The following is a 19,625-nucleotide window of genomic DNA, read 5'->3' as shown; positions in this document are numbered from 1 at the left end:
ATAGTAGTTAATTTAAATTAATACTATATATATATATATATATATATATATATATATCTCTAAGAAACTGAGAGAATATTTCGTACCTTATACCAGGTCAAGGGTTGCTTATTGGCCATGAAGGATCCTTCAATCCATTCCACTGAAGAACTCCCGGTTAGGGTATGAAGGCTCAAAGCTTCACCTCTAGTACCAATCTAGTTAAAATTATACAAAAAAGGGAAACACATTAATTTTGTTATTGTTGTCATTGTTATCAAAGATTCAGCTAGCTGTAACGGTGAATGCATCAAACTATTGTTCAAGAGGACCTTATAGGACCACTTCCATTTAGACATGTCCCATGTTCCAGAGTTAACTCCGTTCAATGTGGCTGGTCCTAGAACACCTGTATTCCAAGTCTCATAATGCACTCCAGCGTTCTGGAAAAAATGATGGAGAGATTACTAAACTCATAACGTAACAAATCAAATTATTACGAAAGATCTGAATAATCAATTAAAGAGAAGCTTTTAAAGAATCATAAATCTCCCAAATAAAACTAATTATGAATGGATCATTATATTTATGATGCTAGATCCATCTTTCATTTCCAATGTGGGATATTTTAACATAAACAAGATGGAAACTAACCGGAAGACCAACTGCAGTACTTAGCAGAGCAAGTTTGTTGATGCCTACACGCAATTTAATCTTTTGACTAAATGTGAGTTTCGAGTTGCTCAATGCTCCATAAGAAGTTCCTAAACCAAGAAAATGAATGTCTTAAGCTTTTTATTTTTATTTTTAACAGAACGAGAGATTGTCCCTTAAGTTTAATAATCTAATTTTACCTGAAAGCTGGCCATTAACGAATACATGAAGAGCATGTCCAGCTGAACAAATCGTAAGAAGAGGATCATCACCCGTCTTCACGAACTTCTCATCAGGACTAATTGTAATGCTAAGTATAATTGCAAAAAAAAAAAAAATTATCATCTGTGATCAGTAAATCAGCTATAGATTAATGAGAGATATCACAACTCAAAGAGTTAAGAAAATAAAATTTACTCACTCTGTAAGATACCAGAAATAATCTGTTTTATCTCTGGTCATGCTTATTTGTTCCACAAGACCATCTTTAGCAAACGTACCAACCTCATTTGAAGAAGGGATTCCCTCTTTGTACGATTTCCACGAAAATCTCGTGCTAGTAGGAACCATCTTCATAAGTATGCTTGGTACACGAATCTATATGACGTTATGTACATGTGGAATCAAGAACACATATATATAGGTCAAGATCAATAACGTAAAAATCGTCTTAAACTATTTACAAGTCATTTATTAAAAACTATCTAAGGGCATCCTCAATGCAAAGGATCTTAGGGGGTTTTTCACCCTAAGATTTGCAAAGAGGGTACCTTATATAATATACCTTCTTTGCAAATCTTAGGGTGAAAAAACCCCTAAGATCCTTTGCATTGAGGATGGTCTAAGTAGCTAAGTTTTTTTCCTTTTTTGAAAAGGAGCTTCGACAAATATCACATTTTCTTTTTGTTAATTTTTTGTTTGAATTGATACCATATATATTCTGCTATTTGATTAATGCACCAGTTTCTCATGTTAAACGGTTGTCCTAAACAATGTAACATAATATAAGGTCTTAAGTTACTAACCTTTGCAGTGTTGTGATACTCGGTTTTGCAGTCTGGTAAAATACTAATAGACCAAGGAGGCAAATCATACGGAAACCCTCTAAATATAACTCTTGCTGGATGAATCGTGTCGTAGTTTGAGAGAAATGCAGCACAAGAAGTCCTGGACTTGAACACATGAGCCTAAAAACAAAAACAAAAAACAAAAACTATGTATGAATTCTTATCTTCAACATTACATGCATTTCATTTCGTTAATTCGCATACTTACTTCTTGTTTATTTCCAAGCGATGTGATGGTGGGATCAACAGAGACCAATGTAGGTTCGCACATCTTAATGACCTTATGCAACTCTTTCAAGTGACTATACTTGGGTTCTCTTGGTAATCCTATTCATACACAAATAAGAACAAAAAACGTTTAGAGAGAATAGTGAATAAAATCGAATAGACAGGTGAGCAGAATTGGTTACCATATTCATCAATAGGAGCATCATAGTCATAGCTTGTGGCAATGAAAACACCAGCTGTTCTATCAAAGTTGGTCCCTCCATAATACTGTGACAGCATTCTCTTATTTCACTCTTAAAACCACAAATTAATTGTATCCTATTTTTTCTATTTAATAGAAATGATTAAATTTACCATATAATAATTCATTAGAGAACCACCGTTATGTATGAAACGAGCTACGGAGAACGCAATGTCTTCGACTGGTCTGTTTGGTATCGGACCTCCAAATTCCGTGAACCTGATAAAATCATCACACACATACATATATTACTCTCTATAATATGAAAGATTAATATATAAAATAAACCAAAAAAAAGTTAGAATAGCTATGTACGTGACATACCAACCAGTCCAGTTCTCTGTCCACAACTTCGGCTTTTTGTCTGAGTTTGGTTTGAAACCCTCACAATAAAATCCATTGCATGTGTCTATCTGTTACATATGAATTTTTACTCCCACGTAGAATAAATATGGTAAAAACTTTGAAAGTTATTAACAAGTTGAAGAAAAAATTGTCCCCATAGATTCTTTTTGTTTTTTGGCCGGTGGCCACATGCTATATAAATTGAAAAAGACATCAAAGACAAGCAAATCAACGGGGAAAATGATACTTCATTGTAAACTATACAAGGGATAAGACAACTTACAAAGAAAAATTCAAAAGTTTAACCCACCAAGGAAAGAAGTAATGATCTTCAGATTATAAACACACAAAAATGACAAAATAAAAATAAAATAATATATACTCTTCTTACAAATATCTTCTTTCGCTCAAAGAATATCTAATTGCCGACAGAAGAAAAGTTATGTCTACTAATAATGTATGTATGATTCTATCCGGATAAGGATATAAGTCTAACCCCCAACTAAAAATTAAACTGATAATTAAACCTAAATTAATGGAATCAAAATTAATAGGTTACCGAAAAGCACAAATGCAAACTAAATTAGAAACTCTACCAAACTCAACCATACAAAATTAAATTTTATCACTAAATTAAATTAGGACGCTATCTAAAGCCAGCCAATATATATTAACCAAAACCAAAATGGAACATCGTAATCAAGGGGGTAAAATAAGAAATATACAATGGGGTAAGGAGCATCCTCTTGCTTGCACATAATCCATGGGACACCAGTGGACAATCCCAATGCCATTTCAGCTGTCCATTTTGAGTATGCCTTTCCTGGTGCTCCCATCTCCCATTGCATTGGTCCATACTCATTCTCTATCTGTCCATTTGTTTTTTTACATTCACACACCATTTATGGTTTTTGTATCAAACTATCAAATTCAAAACAACTAGGCAAAGAAAGACACAAACCTGTGAGAGAATGATGGGACCTCCTTGAGTCTGAAACAGCTTTTCTGCTTTCATCATATCCACAATCTTCTTTGTGAATTTTTGCATTGCAATCTTTTCAGTTTTATCACATCAAGTTACAATTGTAAAAATTAGAAACTGAAAACGTAGACATGGGAATTTATTATTTGTACAATTATATATATACCTTGAAAGGTCCATTGTCTGTTCTGAAAACTATACCAGGGACATATTTGAGCCAAACCGGAAATCCCCTGAAAAAATCATAAATCATTTACAAATTTATAGTGTCATATATTAGAAAGAAAATAGTATTTTAGAATACATAACTTTTGTTCATTATTATATTTACCCAAAATTCCACTCAGCACAAACGTATGGACCAATTCTTAGATCAAGATATAGACCAGCTTGGTGCACCAGCTTTGTGAACTTAACCAGGTCAAATCTATCCTCAAAGTAATACTGAAGCAAACACAAAATATAGAAGATTTAGATTTTGTATGACTTAGGACTCAAGTTATAAGACAATTGTTTAATTCCTGAAATTTACATTTCCAGGAGAAGGTTCATGTCCATTCCAGAAAACATAAGTTTGTATAACATCCAAACCTCCTTCTTTGGCCTTCCGTAAAAGATCAGGCCACATCTGCATAGAACATAACATTCACAAGTTTTTACTTTATACTTAATTCTATGCAAGACTATAATTAAGCAGATTACAAAAACAAAAGCTTATGTTAAAAAAATCAAAGCAATCATTCAGATATTCTAGAAGAAATGTTACTGATAACCAAAAAAGTTTGCATGTACCTAACAAAGATACGAAAAGTAACTGTGTTTATGTGATTAGTTAATAATTAAAGATTATGTACCTCAGGAGTGCTTCTTGGATAGTGAATAGAGCCAGAGAGAAGGATCCTTCTCTGTCCATTGATGATTAAAGATTTCTGATCATAAGTGACCACTGCTTCAGTTGAGTAAACCAATGATGAAAAACACAGAATTGCCAGAAGAATCCATGCTTTTTCCCTAAAATGCAAACCCATTTCTCAATGCTTTCTTTTTGTTTCTTTATAGAAACTGGTAAAGAATATTTTTTGCTGAAAATATCAGCTCTGTGATTGGAATGAATGAGAGAAGAGGATCTAGAATATATGTAGAGAGGCTGACATATGCCACTCTGCACATATATAGATAGGTTAGTGAATGCATATGAAATTGAGGAAACTTAGAATGGGGACCCGATCTCTCTGCTTTTTGAACGGATGACATTAAAACCTTTATGCCCTACCAATTTCAGGATTTTTCATATTTCATATATATCTTTTGAGCGGATGATCTTTTCTTTTCTTTTTTCTTTGGACAAACCTATTAATCTGTTTGTTTATATTCACCTGTTTAATTAAATTATTTATGTATATGTATATAAAATGTAATCATTTAAGCTAAAGTGGTGAACTCCACTATTAGATATCTTTAAAGACATGTGATTTACGAATATGGTGCGGCGACATCACCTATCAATCTCTATTCCAGACTTTAAAGAGAAAATTTCGACGACACCTTAAACAAAATATATTTACAATCACCTTATGAAAAGACACCATTTATGTGTATGAACATTTTTTGTTGTTGTTGTTGTTGTTGTTGTAAAAACCATTCGAGTCAGAAAAATACTTTGAAAAATTGGGGTACTGATGAATGCAAGTTGTGTGGTCCGTATGTTCTAAGTAGGTAAACATATTGAAGTTTACAAAGTACTTGCAAGGTAGATGGTGGAAACCTATATGTTCTAGGAAAATTCATTTTAATTCATGTCAAAACCTGTAGAAAAAAGTGATATTTTTCTTTCTAATTTTAAATTACTTTATATGTTTTGATTGGTTTTAACGATTAAGTTTGGTTTGGTATGCTCAGACGATTCTACCTATATATCAGCTTTAATAATTTATGGTTTATTAACGTCGAAATATGTAAATATTGAGTCTTTAAATACCTAAAGAGTTTTTGTGGTGACTGTTGTTGATATATTGAAGCAAAACCTAAAAGTAAGTTTTACACTGTATTATTTGGCTAAGATATGCCGACAATCTGGTCATTATGAAATAGCTGTATCAGACTCAAATCAGTCAACCAAACTTTTGATGGTTATATATAATTACTAAATAGTGATAAACTTATTCGTCTTTCCAAACATATAAACCGTTTGGAAGGGCTTAACTTAACTAACTTAAACACATCTCCTCTTAAGGCTTGTAGTTATTTAGTTTTTGGGCTGATGAGTTTAATGGGCCAATAAACTAACAGATAGCCTAACACAGATGATATGAAACAAATGTCACCAGTCAAGCCCATTATTAGTCATTATATTTGTTGCGTCTAAACTCTAAACTTGATGTCTCTAATGCTTCGAAACTTCGAAACTTGATGTCTTTGTAATATGTGTGATGTCCCAAAAAAAAGAAAAAGGATATGTGGAGTGAAACTGTGGTATATGCTAATTTCGATTTCAGTATCCAAAAATAAAGGTGAGCGTCCGTACACGGCTTATCTAAAGGACGTAGCACATATAAATCATATTTAGTCATATAATTTTGTATATGTACTGTAATTAGGAAGAAAGGATCCATAAAGCATATTCGTTAGGACCATATAAGCAACGTGGCCAGAGATGATGACATGATCCATATATGTAATATGTTGATATGTTCTACATATTCGCACGTTGACGTCTCATGATCGGATTACTTGTTTTACTCTTTCTCTTCTTCCTCATTTGTTCATCGTTAGACACGTGCCTCCATCCATTGTGGATTTATATATTCTCGCCGTTGATTACGAAACATATGAAAAATTATTAAGATATTATTTGTTTTTTCTTTTTGCCTAGAGTGATTTCATGAAAAATAATGAACAAATATAATCAGCTAGCTTATGTGGCGTGGCGAGTTGAAACACGAATTCCACCACGCTAAGATTTAATGTCGACCAACAAAAGACAGTATAGTAAAGTCTCATAGGACAACGACTTATGAAGGATGGTACCATATCATACCACACGATTCGTTTGAGGTATCTGAGGCTTCTTCTTGCTCTCTCTCTGGTTCACTCACTGACCGACGTACGTTTTACAAATGGACCCTTTTTTTCCTTTTTGTATTACTCAACGTTTTCCTTGAATTTCATAATCCTTATCTAATCTTAACACTCTGTAATTAATAGTTATATACTTATATGTTTCATGTTATATCTTCTACGCAAAGTTACTTTACTTGGAATCTTATATAGTAGTTGATACCTTCTCTATTCTGCAAAATTAGTCCAATTAATTATGTCTGCTAATTACTGTCTCAGCGATATTATTGCTACAGAATATATAATTTTCACTATCCATAAATATTTCATACATAAAACGAATCCATGGACGACACGATATTTAAATCTTCATGTATAAAGAGCATCTCATCTTTATTTATCTTCTTGGGTCCAGTACTATACTTCTTTAAGGTTACGAAAACCTTAGAAGTAAAAGAATAATTCAAGCATTGACTTATAATTGTTCTTCGTTAAAAAAAGACAAGCTAGAAAAGATAAAGAAAGCTGCAAGCAAAACTCACAAAAAAGTATATAAGATATTTTATGGATTATAAATAAAAAGGAAATGGAGTAACTTGACGCTATGGCTAACGATATGTATAAAGTATAAACACACCTGAAAACGTCCAACGATCTCTTCAATATTAATCCGTTCTTCTTCACCAACTATACCTTTTTTTCCAAAACATTAAGATGAAACTTCTTCTTGGTCTCTTTCTTAGTTTTACTCTCTTGTTCCTTTGTCCGTTTGTATCTCAAGCTGATGTGCCGGAACTTATCCGCGAGCCACCTCGCCCCATCGTCTTCGTCCCTCATGACCGCTCCAAATCCGATCCGCAACAGGTTCTTTGATTTAACTCTCTTTTTCTATATTTCTTTCTTTCAATTAAATTCCCTGTATTCTTAAATCCTAATATTTTTCATATTTCGTTTGTTATGGAATGTGATATGTACAGTATGTATTTGTATTCACTGAGTGATATGGATTCTTTTTCTCTCCTTGATTATATATATGTTCTTAAAATCTATCTATGTTACTTAAATATAATGACATAAACCCTTTTTTTGGTTGATTCTGTCATCGCTTATTTATTTTTACTAATCTACATATATATCATATTTGATAAAGGTGCACGTATCATTGGCGGGTAAGGACCACATGAGAGTAACATTCATAACAGAAGACAAGCATGTGGAGTCTGTGGTGGAATACGGTAAACAACCAGGAAAGTACGACGGAAAAGCCACCGGAGAATGCACTTCTTACAAATACTTCTTCTACAAATCCGGCACAATCCACCACGTCAAAATCGGACCTCTCCAACCCAACACCACTTACTACTACCGTTGTGGTTGCAACGGTCCTGAATTTTCTTTTAAGACTCCTCCTTCAACCTTTCCTGTCGAGTTCGCCATCGTAGGTAGAAAGACTCTTTTCTTAGTTTAAAACCTCCTTTTTGTGAACAGTAGACTTTAGGAACTTTAGTTACCGTATACATAAAGCAATATAAGTTGGTTGAGTTTCATCCATAGATTATGATATAGCTGAGTTAAACCTAACGCACACACTCAATCCACGACATAGTTGGGTTGGATTCTATTAATTATGCTCAGACAACCCTCTTCTATATGTACAATTTCCAACCGGTTAAAGACCAAATTTTCATGCTGTCTTAATGAAAGATTTGTTTTTGAAGGCGACCTAGGCCAAACCGAATGGACAGCAGCAACACTAGCTCAGATAAAGAGTCAAGACTACGATGTCTTTCTACTTCCTGGTGACCTCTCCTACGCTGACACTCACCAGCCACTTTGGGACTCATTTGGTCGCCTGGTGGAGCCACTCGCTAGCCATCGTCCTTGGATGGTTACTGAAGGAAACCACGAGATTGAATTCTTCCCAATCATTGAACATACAACCTTCAAGTCATACAATGCCCGGTGGCTCATGCCTCACACCGAGAGCCTCTCTGACTCCAACCTCTACTACTCTTTTGACGTAGCCGGTGTACACACGGTTATGCTCGGTTCTTACACCGACTTTGACTGTGAGTCTGATCAGTACCAATGGCTCAAGGCAGATCTAGCAAAGGTTATTTTGTAATAACCCATAATTATAAATTAATGTTACGTAACAGCTCAAAATTTCTATCAACAATTCTTGACAATTGGGATTATCTTTTTGTTGTTAAAAGGTTGACCGTAAAACGACGCCGTGGGTGGTGGTATTGCTGCACGCCCCGTGGTACAATACGAACGAGGCACATAAAGGTGAAGGAGAGAGCATGAGGGAAGCTATGGAGTCTTTGCTCTTTGGTGCTCGAGTTGACGTAGTCTTTTCTGGCCATGTTCATGCCTACGAACGTTTCGTAAGTCTTCAATCTTCGTTAATCTCTTTATTTTGTTTTCTATTTAAGACTTCATTAATTCATTAAATTGTTGTACTATTTAAGACTTCATATGTCGAAATGTGATTAATGCAGAAACGTGTATATAACAACAAGGCCGACCCATGTGGCCCCATATACATTACCATCGGTGATGGAGGCAACCGAGAAGGCCTTGCTTTATCGTAAGTTTCATTATAAATCTACTATAATACAGTTTCATACTTTCTGGCCAATCCAAAGGTTTTTGTTTTAATAGTTTTGATCATTTAAATGAAATCGGTAAATTCAATACTGCATTTACAGTTTCTTCTTTTAATGTATATTTGATTTATAGGTTTGCACTTAGTTTCTTCTTTTAATGTATATTTGATTTATAGGTTTAAGAAGCCTCCTTCACCGTTATCGGTATTTCGAGAACCGAGTTTTGGACATGGTAGATTGAAGGTTATGGACGGGAAACGAGCACATTGGTCGTGGCATAGAAACAATGACTCGAACTCACTTCTTGCTGATGAAGTCTGGCTTGAGAGTCTTAGCACTCTATCGTCATGTTGGCCTTCAAGTCCTACCAATGATGAGCTCTAAATCACCATATATACCAAAAAAAAATAAATTATAGACTTCTTCTGTTCATTGGATCGCTGGTAGATTAAGAAAAAAGAAAGAAAAAGGAACTACTGATATTCGTTTTTATCACAAATTTTACTATTTCGGAAACTATTTTTTTGCATTTAAGGATGTATTGAGTGTTTCTCTTCAAGGACTGTGTGCTTTTGGTTTAGACATGGTTTAGTCGTAAATAGGATTAATGAATGTTTGTCTAATACACACTTTCATATTCAAATCAATAAGAACGTTCTAGTACACACAAATGGATTTCTCAACATTGAGAATAGTCTACTCAAAACATACAAATTAAAGAACTGACAAAGTCTAATATATCGTACAATGCATTATGTTGGATGGTTCCAAACCAGCCGTACGATATATATCGTCTTCTTTTTCTTCTTTGTACTATTCAAAATTTTCAGTAACTTTCTAATCTTTATTTAATTTGTTTTCTTATAAACGGTAGGAAGATGTATAAAGCTACAAGTTATTTAAAAGAAAATAAAAACTAAAAAAAAAACATAAACAACAAACAAACTGTGTGACTTGAGTTGTATAAACAAACATGAAACATCCATCGATCTCTTCAATATTTGATCAATCGGTCACATCTTCTTCTCCTTTCATCTCCATCAACATCTACTCTTTCAAAATGAAAAAGATGAAAATATTTGCTCTCTTAATCAGCTTTACTCTCTTTTCCTTCTCTCCGTTGGTATGTCAAGCTAACTATGATTCGAACTTCACACGCCAGCCGCCTCGTCCCCTCTTCATTGTCTCTCACGGGAGTCCTAAATTCCATCCTCAACAGGTTCATCAATTTCTCAATGCCCTAGTCTTCATTGCATTTTCGACTTGCGAAACATTTGAAACGTACCGGTTCTGTTGCCAATGCATTGCCGGTGATATCTATTTCTTGTATCCATAAAAGGACATAACATTAACCACTAAATTTAGTTTCTCTTGTTGACAGAAAAAAAAAAGTTACTTTATTAATTTAAACAGGCTAACAGTGATCGTATATTATATACATGAATAGGTGCACGTATCATTGGCGGGTCAAGACCACATGAGAGTAACATACATAACGGAAGACAAGCATGTGGCATCGATGGTGGAGTACGGTAAACATCCAAAAAAGTACGACAAAAAAACTGCCGGAGAATCTACTTCTTACAGATTCTTCTTCTACAGTTCTGGCAAGATCCACCATGTCAAGATTGGTCCTCTTCAACCAAACACCAAATACTATTACCGTTGCGGAGGCCACGGTGACGAATTCTCTTTCAAAACTCCCCCATCCAAATTCCCGATCGAATTCGCGGTAGCTGGTATAGTCCTTTCTTTAACTGTCCTCTCTTCCTTTTCTCAGTGCTTTGTCATTATGCATCTTTATGGGAGTCAAGATTTTCTAAGACAGGGAAATAGGATGTCCCTTTGGAACGTAGAAGGTCTAACTTCCTATGAATTTAAATGTATGGATATAGAAATATCAATAAGAAAAGTTAGACGAATCATGGCTTTTCAATTCAAAATTGTTTGGTAGGGAGTGGGTTAGCCCGAATATATTATAAGAAGATTAGTATTTTCTCATTTTATGTGTGATTCTATAAAATGATCCGTTATACTCTGTCTAACCATGTCTGTGACGGGCTAAACTAGTCAATCATCTATTTCTTTTTAGATTTTTGAAAAGAAAAAAAAAGAAGGATTTAGACATTCATCGATCAATTGGTACATAATACATAGTCATATGATCGGTGGGATCAGACCGATATCTTAATCAGAAAATGTTATAATCACATTTGAATGAGCTCATATGATGAATTGTTAGAGACGGACCATATATAAGAATATTTGTACCTATAACGAAATATTTGAAACTTCATGCTTATTAAAAGATTTAAAATTGGACTAAAATCTTTATATGCAATATCATGCAAACCGTGCTGGAAGTTACATGTTCACAACTTTCCCGTTGGAGTTTGATTGTTTTTAAGTATACGCCAAAATCTGAAGCTTACGTCTCATCTTTTTTTTTTTTTTATATAAATATATTGTTGATTGTCCGTGCATTGGTTTTAACTCAAATATTAGTAGTGTGGATGAGTTGAGAATTTTCTCTAAACGATCATATAATCAATTACATTAATGTGATTCCGAAATTGAACACTAATGGCTTATTATGGACTTACGGAAAACTGTTTATTGAAGGTGACCTAGGCCAAACCGATTGGACGATAAGAACATTAGATCAAATGAGGAAACGGGACTTCGACGTTTTCCTACTTCCCGGTGACCTATCCTACGCAGACACCCACCAGCCACTTTGGGACTCCTTTGGCCGCCTTTTAGAGACACTGGCTAGCACCCGCCCATGGATGGTCACTGAAGGAAACCACGAGATCGAGTCTTTCCCGATAGAGGAACACATAAGCTTCAAGGCATACAATGCGCGATGGCTAATGCCTCACGCCGAGAGCCACTCTAAATCCAATCTTTACTATTCTTTTGATGTAGCCGGCGTCCACACGGTTATGCTTGGTTCTTACACCCCCTTTGACTCCAACTCTGATCAGTATCATTGGCTCCATGCCGATTTAAAAAAGGTAACTAGTTAGTTGGGATATAAATTAACTTATTTGCAACTATTTTATTTGTAACATCAAAGTAGGTCATTGCGAAATTTACCCATCAGAAACTACCAGAAGACTAGCTAGTCTGGATTTGACCTGTGATCATTATGTTATAAAAGTAAAACAAACCTTGAAAAGTATTATATTTACTCGTGTGTGAGGGGAGCTAGGTTGACCGGAAAAAGACACCGTGGTTGGTGGTGGTGATGCACACGCCATGGTACAGCACAAACAAGGCGCATTATGGTTCTGGAGAGAAAATGAGAAAGGCCCTGGAGAGTTTGCTCTATCGTGCTCAAGTAGATGTCGTTTTTGCCGGCCACGTTCATACATATGAACGTTTCGTAAGTACTTCCCCATCTTCATTAACCTTTCTTTAATTCAACGGCTTAAAATGAAGTGAATCTTGTCCATTATTCTTTTTCTAAAACTTAAATATATTTTTACGCAATGAATATTTGATTATATAAAATGATTAATATAGTGGTTTACTATATTACGAATCATGTAAATTGTCATACTTATATGCATATATGCCTGTTTCTCAAAATAAATAGACTTCGTATTGTTACCATTCATCAAAGAAAAAATAATATATATATATATAGTCATTATTTAAATTAGAAGTTTTATAATATATAAATGACTTTTTTACTTGATTAATTGCAAATATTATGGAACGATGCATGCAGAAGCCGATATACAAGAAGAAGGCCGATCCATGTGGACCAATGTACATAACCATTGGTGATGGAGGGAACCTAGAAGGCCTTGCTTTACGGTATGTCACCTCCCATAATTTTACTACTAATCTAAGTTTTACCCTAATCAGTCATTTTGTTTTGATTGTAAAATTTTGTGGGTTAATTAAACAGGTTCCATAAGCCTCAGTCACCTCTGTCAGCATTCCGTGAATCGAGTTTTGGACATGGGAGATTAAAGATCATAGACCACGAACGAGCACATTGGTCGTGGCATAGAAACAACGACGAGATGTCAGTTATTGCTGATGAATTATCTTTCCAAAGTCCTCGAGCTTCATCACACTGTCGATCAAAATCGTTTTAGAGGTGCGATCTATAAATCACACATACCATATTAAAACATCTCTTTCTCCTTTTTCTTTTTTTTTTGTTCTTTTTTCGGTTCTGTATAAAAATAAATTTGAAGACCCATCTAAATTTTTTATGGTTTTTCTGGATTAAAAAAAACTTTGTACACGTAAAAAGCCACACAAATAAAATAAAATAAAATAAAGCCAACGCGAATAATCTTATTTCTTTCTGAGATTTTTTTTTTTTTTTTAAATTAAGGACGATGATGATGAAGAGGAAAGCGAAAGCGTCTCCATCCTAAAACAACATGACACGTGTCCCTTTTGACATTTAAAAAAAATACATAAAAATGTTTTACAATAATTATAAACCCATTGATATGATCGAACGGCTGAGATCAAATCACATCCGTAAATTTCTCGGGAGGGAACCAAACCACCATACGCGTAAAGGCGTAGAAACTTGGATTAAGACCGGAGGAGAAAAGTCAACGCATCGAACGGATGAGATCAAATCTTCTGAAGCTTGGCTGCTTTAACCAAAGGATTCGCTTTAGCGATCTCTTCACGACCAGCCGATTTGAAATCGTAAGTGCATCCGTGTATCTCCGGGTACCTATGAGCACCGCAGAACATCGTACCGCACCGGCACTTGAATCCGGTTAACCCGACCCGTTTCCTACAAGTCGTGCACCGATTCGGCTTTTGCTGCTCCGTCGTCGTCGTCTGCGGCGGCTTTTTCTCAAGCTTGGGTGAGGGAGTATGAAGGAGAAGAGGGATGATCGGAGTCGGAGAAGAAGAGACGGAGGCGATCTCTTCCGATGATGACGACGACGAAGGAGGAGAAACGGAGAGAGAGGAAGAAGAGTCGACGGTGGAGATGATGGAGGAGGAGGAGGATGATTGTTGTTGTTGTTTGAGGCAGAGATCGCCGTAGCAGTTTGAACAAAGATTCATGGTGGAGGAGCTGCCGAGGAAGCCACAGTTGTTAACACAGAGACGGTTGCTTTCTGGTGTTTGACATCCATGCTCTTCCGCCATTAGAGATATATAGATCTTGTGAGATTTTTACGGATCAAGCTTATATAGCTCGTTGACAAATCTGTAAAAGAGACAAAACACAAGAACAAAACATAAGATTGATTAAATTATAAGGTAAACAAATTTAGAAAACAAGAACAAACAAAAAAAACAAAACGAACCGATTCTGGTCACCGAGAAAGAAAAAGAAGCTTCCTCTGTTTTTTTTTTCCTTTTCTTTTTCTCTCGGCAACCAAAAAGAGAAAGAAGCAGAAATGAAAACAAGAAATGTAAAAGTTTAGTAAAGAGAGAGAAACAGATTACAGGGAAGAGAGAGAGAGAGAGAGGAGAGAAAAAGAAGGAGAAGAGGAGAGAGAGAGAGAGAGAGAGAGTTTTACCTGTTCTTGAGAGAAGGAAGAAGAGAGAAGACTCAGTGATCGATGATTATGGAATTTTGGGAAGAGAAAAATAAAAAGATATAAACAGAGCGTTGAGGAGAGAGAGAGAGAGAGAAGGAAACAGCGGCGAATACGAGAGACGACGACGACGCAAGCTCAAATAGCTCAAAATTTATTTAACGGTTTTTTTATATTTTTTTAATTTTCAGTTTTTTCTAATTATTTATTTATTTAAAATGTAAGTTTGGAACTATAATCTAATTAGTGGTTGTTAACTAATTGCATATGTACACGTAATGAAATTGCACTATTGCGACGATCATAATTCTTGATTGATTTTAAAATGTCGTCATGGTGGTGTCACCTTTTTCTTTTTTTCTTTTAATTTATTGATTCACATATAGTATTATTTGTTTTAATTATATGGGTTGGTTTTTCATTTTCTAACAAAATAAAAATTAATGCTCTTTTCCCTACCAGAAAAAAAGAAAACTCAATTATATATATGGGGTCAAACTTCGGACCGTGTGAGAGTTTTACCAAAAAAAAAAAAAAAAAAAAAAGTCATAACGTGTTTGATACCTCCTTCCTTGTAAGAAGAACCACTTGAGAGATTTTTCTCTTTTGTCAACTTGGGATTTATTATAATCTTACCCACTTGAGTCGTCTCTGTTAAGATTTTTTCCAATTGGGAACTATATTTGGACGGTTCATGTAATCTTTTGAGTTTTGATCATCATCATGTGTGTGAGATGAATTATTAAAATCTATCTAATAGTAATGATCAATTTTGATACTTTGAAAGTGGGGAAATGATGTACGCAAAATAGGTTGATTGGGTTTGGTTTTATGATTAAAGTATCACTTAAAAGATATTGTTAAGTATGTTTATTAGTAGGGGAACAATAATTTGTCCTTCAGACTTTTAACTTAAAAAAAATATCATTTTCTTTTCCATTAGGTGAAGCAAGCACCCCCATTTGTTATGCTTATGCATAAGATGAGAGCCACTGGTTTTTTAACATTTTTATATATGAAGATGCATGTTTTAGTTGCAAATAACTACAAAACATTCGTTTCGACAAAACTTCAACATATACACATTAGTAATTGGTTTAGTTGTTAAACTTTTTTTAAGATGCATGTTTTAATTGCATGTACACTATTATATTCTCAACTTAAATCTTAAAATTTTTTGATTCGTAGTTTAATACGATCAAACTACAAAAATTAAAATATATATTAGATAATCAAGGTAAAACAATTGTAATTTATACTAACTACCGTTTTAGACTTTTAGTAGTAAGTGTCGCTTGTAAGCTTATTTAATTTATTTGAATTATGAGAAAAGTGATCTCTTATGGTAAATCTTATGGATATTGGATACTAGAATTTTCTTTTGTTTTCAATCTTAGATGGTAGAGCTCCTTTTTGAAGAAGCTACCACATAAAGAGCAAGTTTTTTTTTTTTTTTTTTTTTTGGTCGTAATTAAAGAGCAAGTTTAAGCACGATTTTCATCCTAATTTTTTTTGTTGTCGATCATCTTAAGTTTAATCAATAATAAAGGAGATGTTACTAGAAAAGTTGTAAATCGTAAGAAAAGTAGAATGGCAAATAATGAACATGCACGTATATTACTAAAAGGATTGCAACTATATAAACAAAAAGAGAAACGAGTGACGATAAGTGAAGCAACGATAAAGGAAGAAACGCAGCGCTGGGCATTCGGTATAACCCGATTAAACCGAACCGATTAACCCGAAACATTCGGTTTTCGGCAGTGAAAGAAAGAAGCGTGATAAACCGATCGGCAAAATTAATTTCAGATTTCGGAGTTCGGTTTTCTCGGTTCGGTATCCGATTACCGATCGGTTTATTCGGTTAAGTGCAATATGATATAAAAGCTTAAAACCCTAGATCTAATTCATTAACTCAATCCTTAAAAAAAAAAAACGCCTCCTCTCTCCATCACGATCCTTCTTCTTCCATCTAATCTCTTTTACAATTTGATATTTTTCGTTTTCATCTTTCTCCTCATGCTCTCTTTATATTTTTTTTGTTTATTCTAAATCATAAGCTTTGATCTACACTTAACAGTGGTAACTACACCCGAAAGTCTCCCTCAACTCAGTCCGTTTTCGATGTAACTACCTACATGAGGTTTGTCTTCAAATTTAATTATTGGTATTACTTGTTTTTTTCATAGCCTCATGTTTTTGAATTGTAGATCTTAGACTTTGTAATTATTTTGACCGATTTAGATGTTTTCTTCCTTGTTTTAGTGAGAATATGTGAAACTTATCTTTCTCATCCAACGCCACATCACTTGAAGCTGAACTAGGACGGTCGGAGATTTTCGTCACTATCACCGGAGACGCAAAGCGGCAGCTCGGATCTCTGTGAAAACCCTAAGATTTTATTGGGCTGGGCTTTTTTTTAATTGTCGTTGGGCTTTTTATTATATTTGTAGTGAGCTTTTTATAAGATTTAGATCTGTAATAGATTAAAATTTTCTTTTGTAAATATGCAAACCGAAATTAAAACCGAATAAACCGAAGAAAAAAAAATTCGGTTCAATTTCGGAATTTAATATTTTGCCAATAACCGACCCAAATAACCCGACTTCCGAACCGACCCGAACCGAAATTTAATTCGGGTCTATTCGGTGAAATTTTTCAGAAACCGAATTTCTCTATAACCGAATAACCCGACCCGAATAAACCGATTAAACCGAACGCCCAGGGCTAAAGAAACGAGTGACGGGCAAGTGGAGGCGTGACACGAAGACATACAGACCATGACGAGTAAAAAATAAACGAGCCGGTCGATATTAAAAATAGTATAATCAACATGTGTAGTAGGCATTGGCAATATGTAATTTCAACTTAGTTTAAGAACAGTTCTTTGTTATCAAAAAAAAAAAGAAGAAGAAAGAACAGTTCTTAAACTTGTCAGAACGAGTTCTATATAAACAAATGGACTTCTACATCTGCAGGTACTCTAGAAACATGTCTCAATTTTTGTATGCTCTTGTACCGAATATATTATTAGAAGTAATTAGGTTTCTTAGTGATGTTAATTGTACTTTATTAAAGCATAATTTTAATGTTAATTAGGGAAAATACAAAAAATGTGTGTAAAAAGATAAAGAGAATTGTAAAGAACAGGCTGGAAGAGGAACCAAAATGGAAGTCCAGCCTTGCTCTTTATCCCACAATAGTACATTGCACTCTCACTATCTTATCCTTTCTATATTTTTATTCTATAAGATTAAACTACACAACACATAACATCAAATACTATATAGTATTGCCCAAAGAAGCTACTTAGCAACACGTGCCTTACTTTTATCCTTATTGAGCTATGGCCATATGGGCAACATGTGTGGCATATGTGTGATCTTTAGCTAATAGTAGTTGATTCGAAGGAAGCAACACTTAAGAAAATCACATTGTAATGTAAAAGAACAAAAAAAAAACAAACACATATAATAGATTCTCTAATAAATCTAAGCCTTTGCAATAATCTTATTCTTAATCGGGTGTTTAGTCATTGGATTAGGATTTACAACCATTTTATTTGGTCAACTTAATTATCTAAACTTAAAAAACTTGAGTATACGTCTAGTAATATAAAAGATGAATGGCAAGGATTCAAAGACAACTGACCTAACACAAAAAAGAACCTAAAACATTAACTATCAACTGTTTCAACTCCCGCCAATATTCACACCAACTCCAACAACATCATCTTTTATAACCAAACTTAATCCCATACACAAATCCAATACATATACACAAAACCCTTCTCGTATAGTCACCAAATTTTTCTCTTAGAAACAAACGATCCCTAGCTTAAGGGTTTAGTTTCAGAATTAATGGGTAAGAGTTCTTCCATGGTAGTAGCAGAGAAGATCTCTTGGTACTGCGCTGTGTTTGCGTCCATGATGCTGCTGATGAACTTCTGTCACGTAGCAGAGGAGGGTTCAACGGCGATCGTGCAGAAACAACAGCCGACGACGACGATGATGATCGCCGGATATTCTGATCGACGGCCAGCATGCGATGAGATATATGAGGTGAAAGAAGGAGAGACGTTGCAGACGATAAGTGAGAAGTGTGGAGACCCTTACATCGTTGAAGGGAATCCTCATATACATGACCACGATGATCTTTTCCCTGGTCTTCTCATTAGAATCACTCCTACATTTTAATCTCAAGTGATGATGTTTCTTGATGTATAAATCTTATATTGTTAATTGTGTAACATATGATTGTTATTTTGGAATCAAACACACACACAAAAAAGAAGCCAAATAACAAAATTTTGGTGGATGGCGAAATTTACTAATGAAGCCAAAAAATTCATAGTATCGATCTTTTCTTTTCATAACTAATAATATTAGATTTCCCATCTCCGAAATTTAGAAGTGTTTTCTGACTATCTAAGCTCTTTCCTCTGTACCACTCTGTTTCTCTCTTTGTTACGACATAGCCATGTTTCAAATTTCTAACGTTTTATATAGTGTGTTTTCTGACTATTAATAAATTTCACATTTTAACCCCGAAAATGTAGATGTGATGATTATCCCAAAGCATATTATTACGTCATATGTTATTGGAGGATTAGTTGTAAAAATGATAAATCTATAATTTCATTTAATGGAGTAGAGGAAATATATGACGTACTCCATTTTAGTCGTCATAAACAATTCCAAAGCAAAAATATGCTAATTATAATTCAAATATTAAATAATACTATACTAGGTGTTAATAAGACTCATTTATGGTTGGTGTATATTTTGTATATGATTTGTGATATGTGTATATGAAAATCTACTTATTTTTAAAGTTATTAATTATTTGTTATATTTTACCAAGTTAAGAGAATAATGAATAATTTTAAATATATTGGAATAAATGTTGTGACATCGTATTTTCAGG

The 19,625-nt window shown here is 34.3% G+C and overlaps 5 protein-coding genes and 1 long non-coding RNA gene across 7 annotated transcripts in view; 4 read left to right on the top strand and 2 right to left on the bottom strand.

The window, feature by feature from the left end:
• Positions 1-4,539, bottom strand: part of LOC17886179 (beta-galactosidase 2) — a 5,692-nt gene extending 1,153 nt beyond the window's left edge. The window contains exons 1-16 of the mRNA XM_023782448.1: positions 4,351-4,539; positions 4,029-4,124; positions 3,828-3,940; positions 3,663-3,729; positions 3,476-3,568; positions 3,240-3,383; positions 2,494-2,582; positions 2,283-2,388; positions 2,111-2,195; positions 1,909-2,027; positions 1,659-1,820; positions 1,055-1,230; positions 834-943; positions 634-743; positions 312-422; positions 87-197 (exon numbers count right to left, since the gene is read on the bottom strand). Of these exons, the coding sequence (XP_023638216.1) occupies positions 87-197; positions 312-422; positions 634-743; positions 834-943; positions 1,055-1,230; positions 1,659-1,820; positions 1,909-2,027; positions 2,111-2,195; positions 2,283-2,388; positions 2,494-2,582; positions 3,240-3,383; positions 3,476-3,568; positions 3,663-3,729; positions 3,828-3,940; positions 4,029-4,124; positions 4,351-4,524 (1,866 nt within the window). The 5' untranslated portion in view covers positions 4,525-4,539. The remainder of the gene's footprint in view (positions 1-86; positions 198-311; positions 423-633; positions 744-833; positions 944-1,054; positions 1,231-1,658; positions 1,821-1,908; positions 2,028-2,110; positions 2,196-2,282; positions 2,389-2,493; positions 2,583-3,239; positions 3,384-3,475; positions 3,569-3,662; positions 3,730-3,827; positions 3,941-4,028; positions 4,125-4,350) is intronic.
• Positions 4,540-7,168: 2,629 nt separating this feature from the next.
• Positions 7,169-9,573, top strand: LOC17887448 (purple acid phosphatase 22). The gene is made up of 6 exons (XM_006291102.2): positions 7,169-7,417; positions 7,704-7,995; positions 8,272-8,666; positions 8,770-8,943; positions 9,058-9,146; positions 9,342-9,573. Exons 1-6 carry the CDS (start codon positions 7,268-7,270, stop codon positions 9,547-9,549), a joined length of 1,308 nt encoding a protein of 435 aa, XP_006291164.1. The 5' UTR covers positions 7,169-7,267; the 3' UTR covers positions 9,550-9,573.
• Positions 9,574-10,225: 652 nt separating this feature from the next.
• LOC17886459 (purple acid phosphatase 21) lies at positions 10,226-13,341 on the top strand. Its single transcript, XM_006292865.2, has 6 exons — positions 10,226-10,384; positions 10,613-10,904; positions 11,788-12,182; positions 12,380-12,553; positions 12,902-12,990; positions 13,085-13,341. The coding sequence occupies exons 1-6, from the start codon at positions 10,226-10,228 to the stop codon at positions 13,275-13,277; spliced, it is 1,302 nt and encodes a 433-aa protein (XP_006292927.1). The 3' UTR covers positions 13,278-13,341.
• Positions 13,342-13,452: 111 nt separating this feature from the next.
• LOC17885155 (zinc finger A20 and AN1 domain-containing stress-associated protein 6) lies at positions 13,453-14,807 on the bottom strand. 2 transcript variants are annotated; one of them, XM_006291863.2, is made up of 2 exons: positions 14,682-14,807; positions 13,453-14,365 (listed from the first exon to the last, which is right to left on the bottom strand). In XM_006291863.2, exon 2 carries the CDS (start codon positions 14,302-14,304, stop codon positions 13,774-13,776), a length of 531 nt encoding a protein of 176 aa, XP_006291925.1. In that variant the 5' UTR covers positions 14,305-14,365; positions 14,682-14,807; the 3' UTR covers positions 13,453-13,773. The 2 variants fall into 2 exon arrangements, with proteins under 2 accessions (XP_006291925.1, XP_006291926.1); XM_006291864.2 differs by lacking the exon at positions 14,682-14,807 and adding an exon at positions 14,466-14,508.
• Positions 14,808-16,653: 1,846 nt separating this feature from the next.
• On the top strand, positions 16,654-17,286 carry LOC111830550. Its single transcript, XR_002833966.1, has 2 exons — positions 16,654-16,842; positions 16,965-17,286. It is a non-coding gene; the product is annotated as an uncharacterized LOC111830550 (long non-coding RNA).
• Positions 17,287-18,485: 1,199 nt separating this feature from the next.
• Positions 18,486-19,095, top strand: LOC17886146. Its single transcript, XM_006292019.2, has one exon. It carries the CDS (start codon positions 18,560-18,562, stop codon positions 18,893-18,895), a length of 336 nt encoding a protein of 111 aa, XP_006292081.1. The 5' UTR covers positions 18,486-18,559; the 3' UTR covers positions 18,896-19,095.
• The last annotated feature ends 530 nt before the right edge of the window (positions 19,096-19,625 follow it).

Source organism: Capsella rubella, unplaced genomic scaffold (genome assembly GCF_000375325.1).
Source record: "Capsella rubella cultivar Monte Gargano unplaced genomic scaffold, Caprub1_0 scaffold_5, whole genome shotgun sequence".
Classification (NCBI taxonomy): Eukaryota; Viridiplantae; Streptophyta; class Magnoliopsida; order Brassicales; family Brassicaceae; genus Capsella; species Capsella rubella.
This window is presented reverse-complemented; position numbering and strand designations above follow the sequence as displayed.

Bases quoted from the DNA above. Each gene is read 5' to 3' on its own strand.
- LOC17887448 (XM_006291102.2), top strand. From the start codon at position 7,268: ATGAAACTTCTTCTTGGTCTCTTTCTTAGTTTTACTCTCTTGTTCCTT. The intron at 7,996-8,271 runs GTAGAAAGACTC...TTGTTTTTGAAG, and splicing joins TGTCGAGTTCGCCATCGTAG to GCGACCTAGGCCAAACCGAA. The intron at 9,147-9,341 runs GTAAGTTTCATT...TTTGATTTATAG, and splicing joins CGAGAAGGCCTTGCTTTATC to GTTTAAGAAGCCTCCTTCAC.
- LOC17886459 (XM_006292865.2), top strand. From the start codon at position 10,226: ATGAAAAAGATGAAAATATTTGCTCTCTTAATCAGCTTTACTCTCTTT. The intron at 10,385-10,612 runs GTTCATCAATTT...ATACATGAATAG, and splicing joins CTAAATTCCATCCTCAACAG to GTGCACGTATCATTGGCGGG. The intron at 10,905-11,787 runs GTATAGTCCTTT...TGTTTATTGAAG, and splicing joins GATCGAATTCGCGGTAGCTG to GTGACCTAGGCCAAACCGAT.
- LOC17885155 (XM_006291863.2), bottom strand. From the start codon at position 14,304: ATGGCGGAAGAGCATGGATGTCAAACACCAGAAAGCAACCGTCTCTGT.
- LOC17886146 (XM_006292019.2), top strand. From the start codon at position 18,560: ATGGGTAAGAGTTCTTCCATGGTAGTAGCAGAGAAGATCTCTTGGTAC.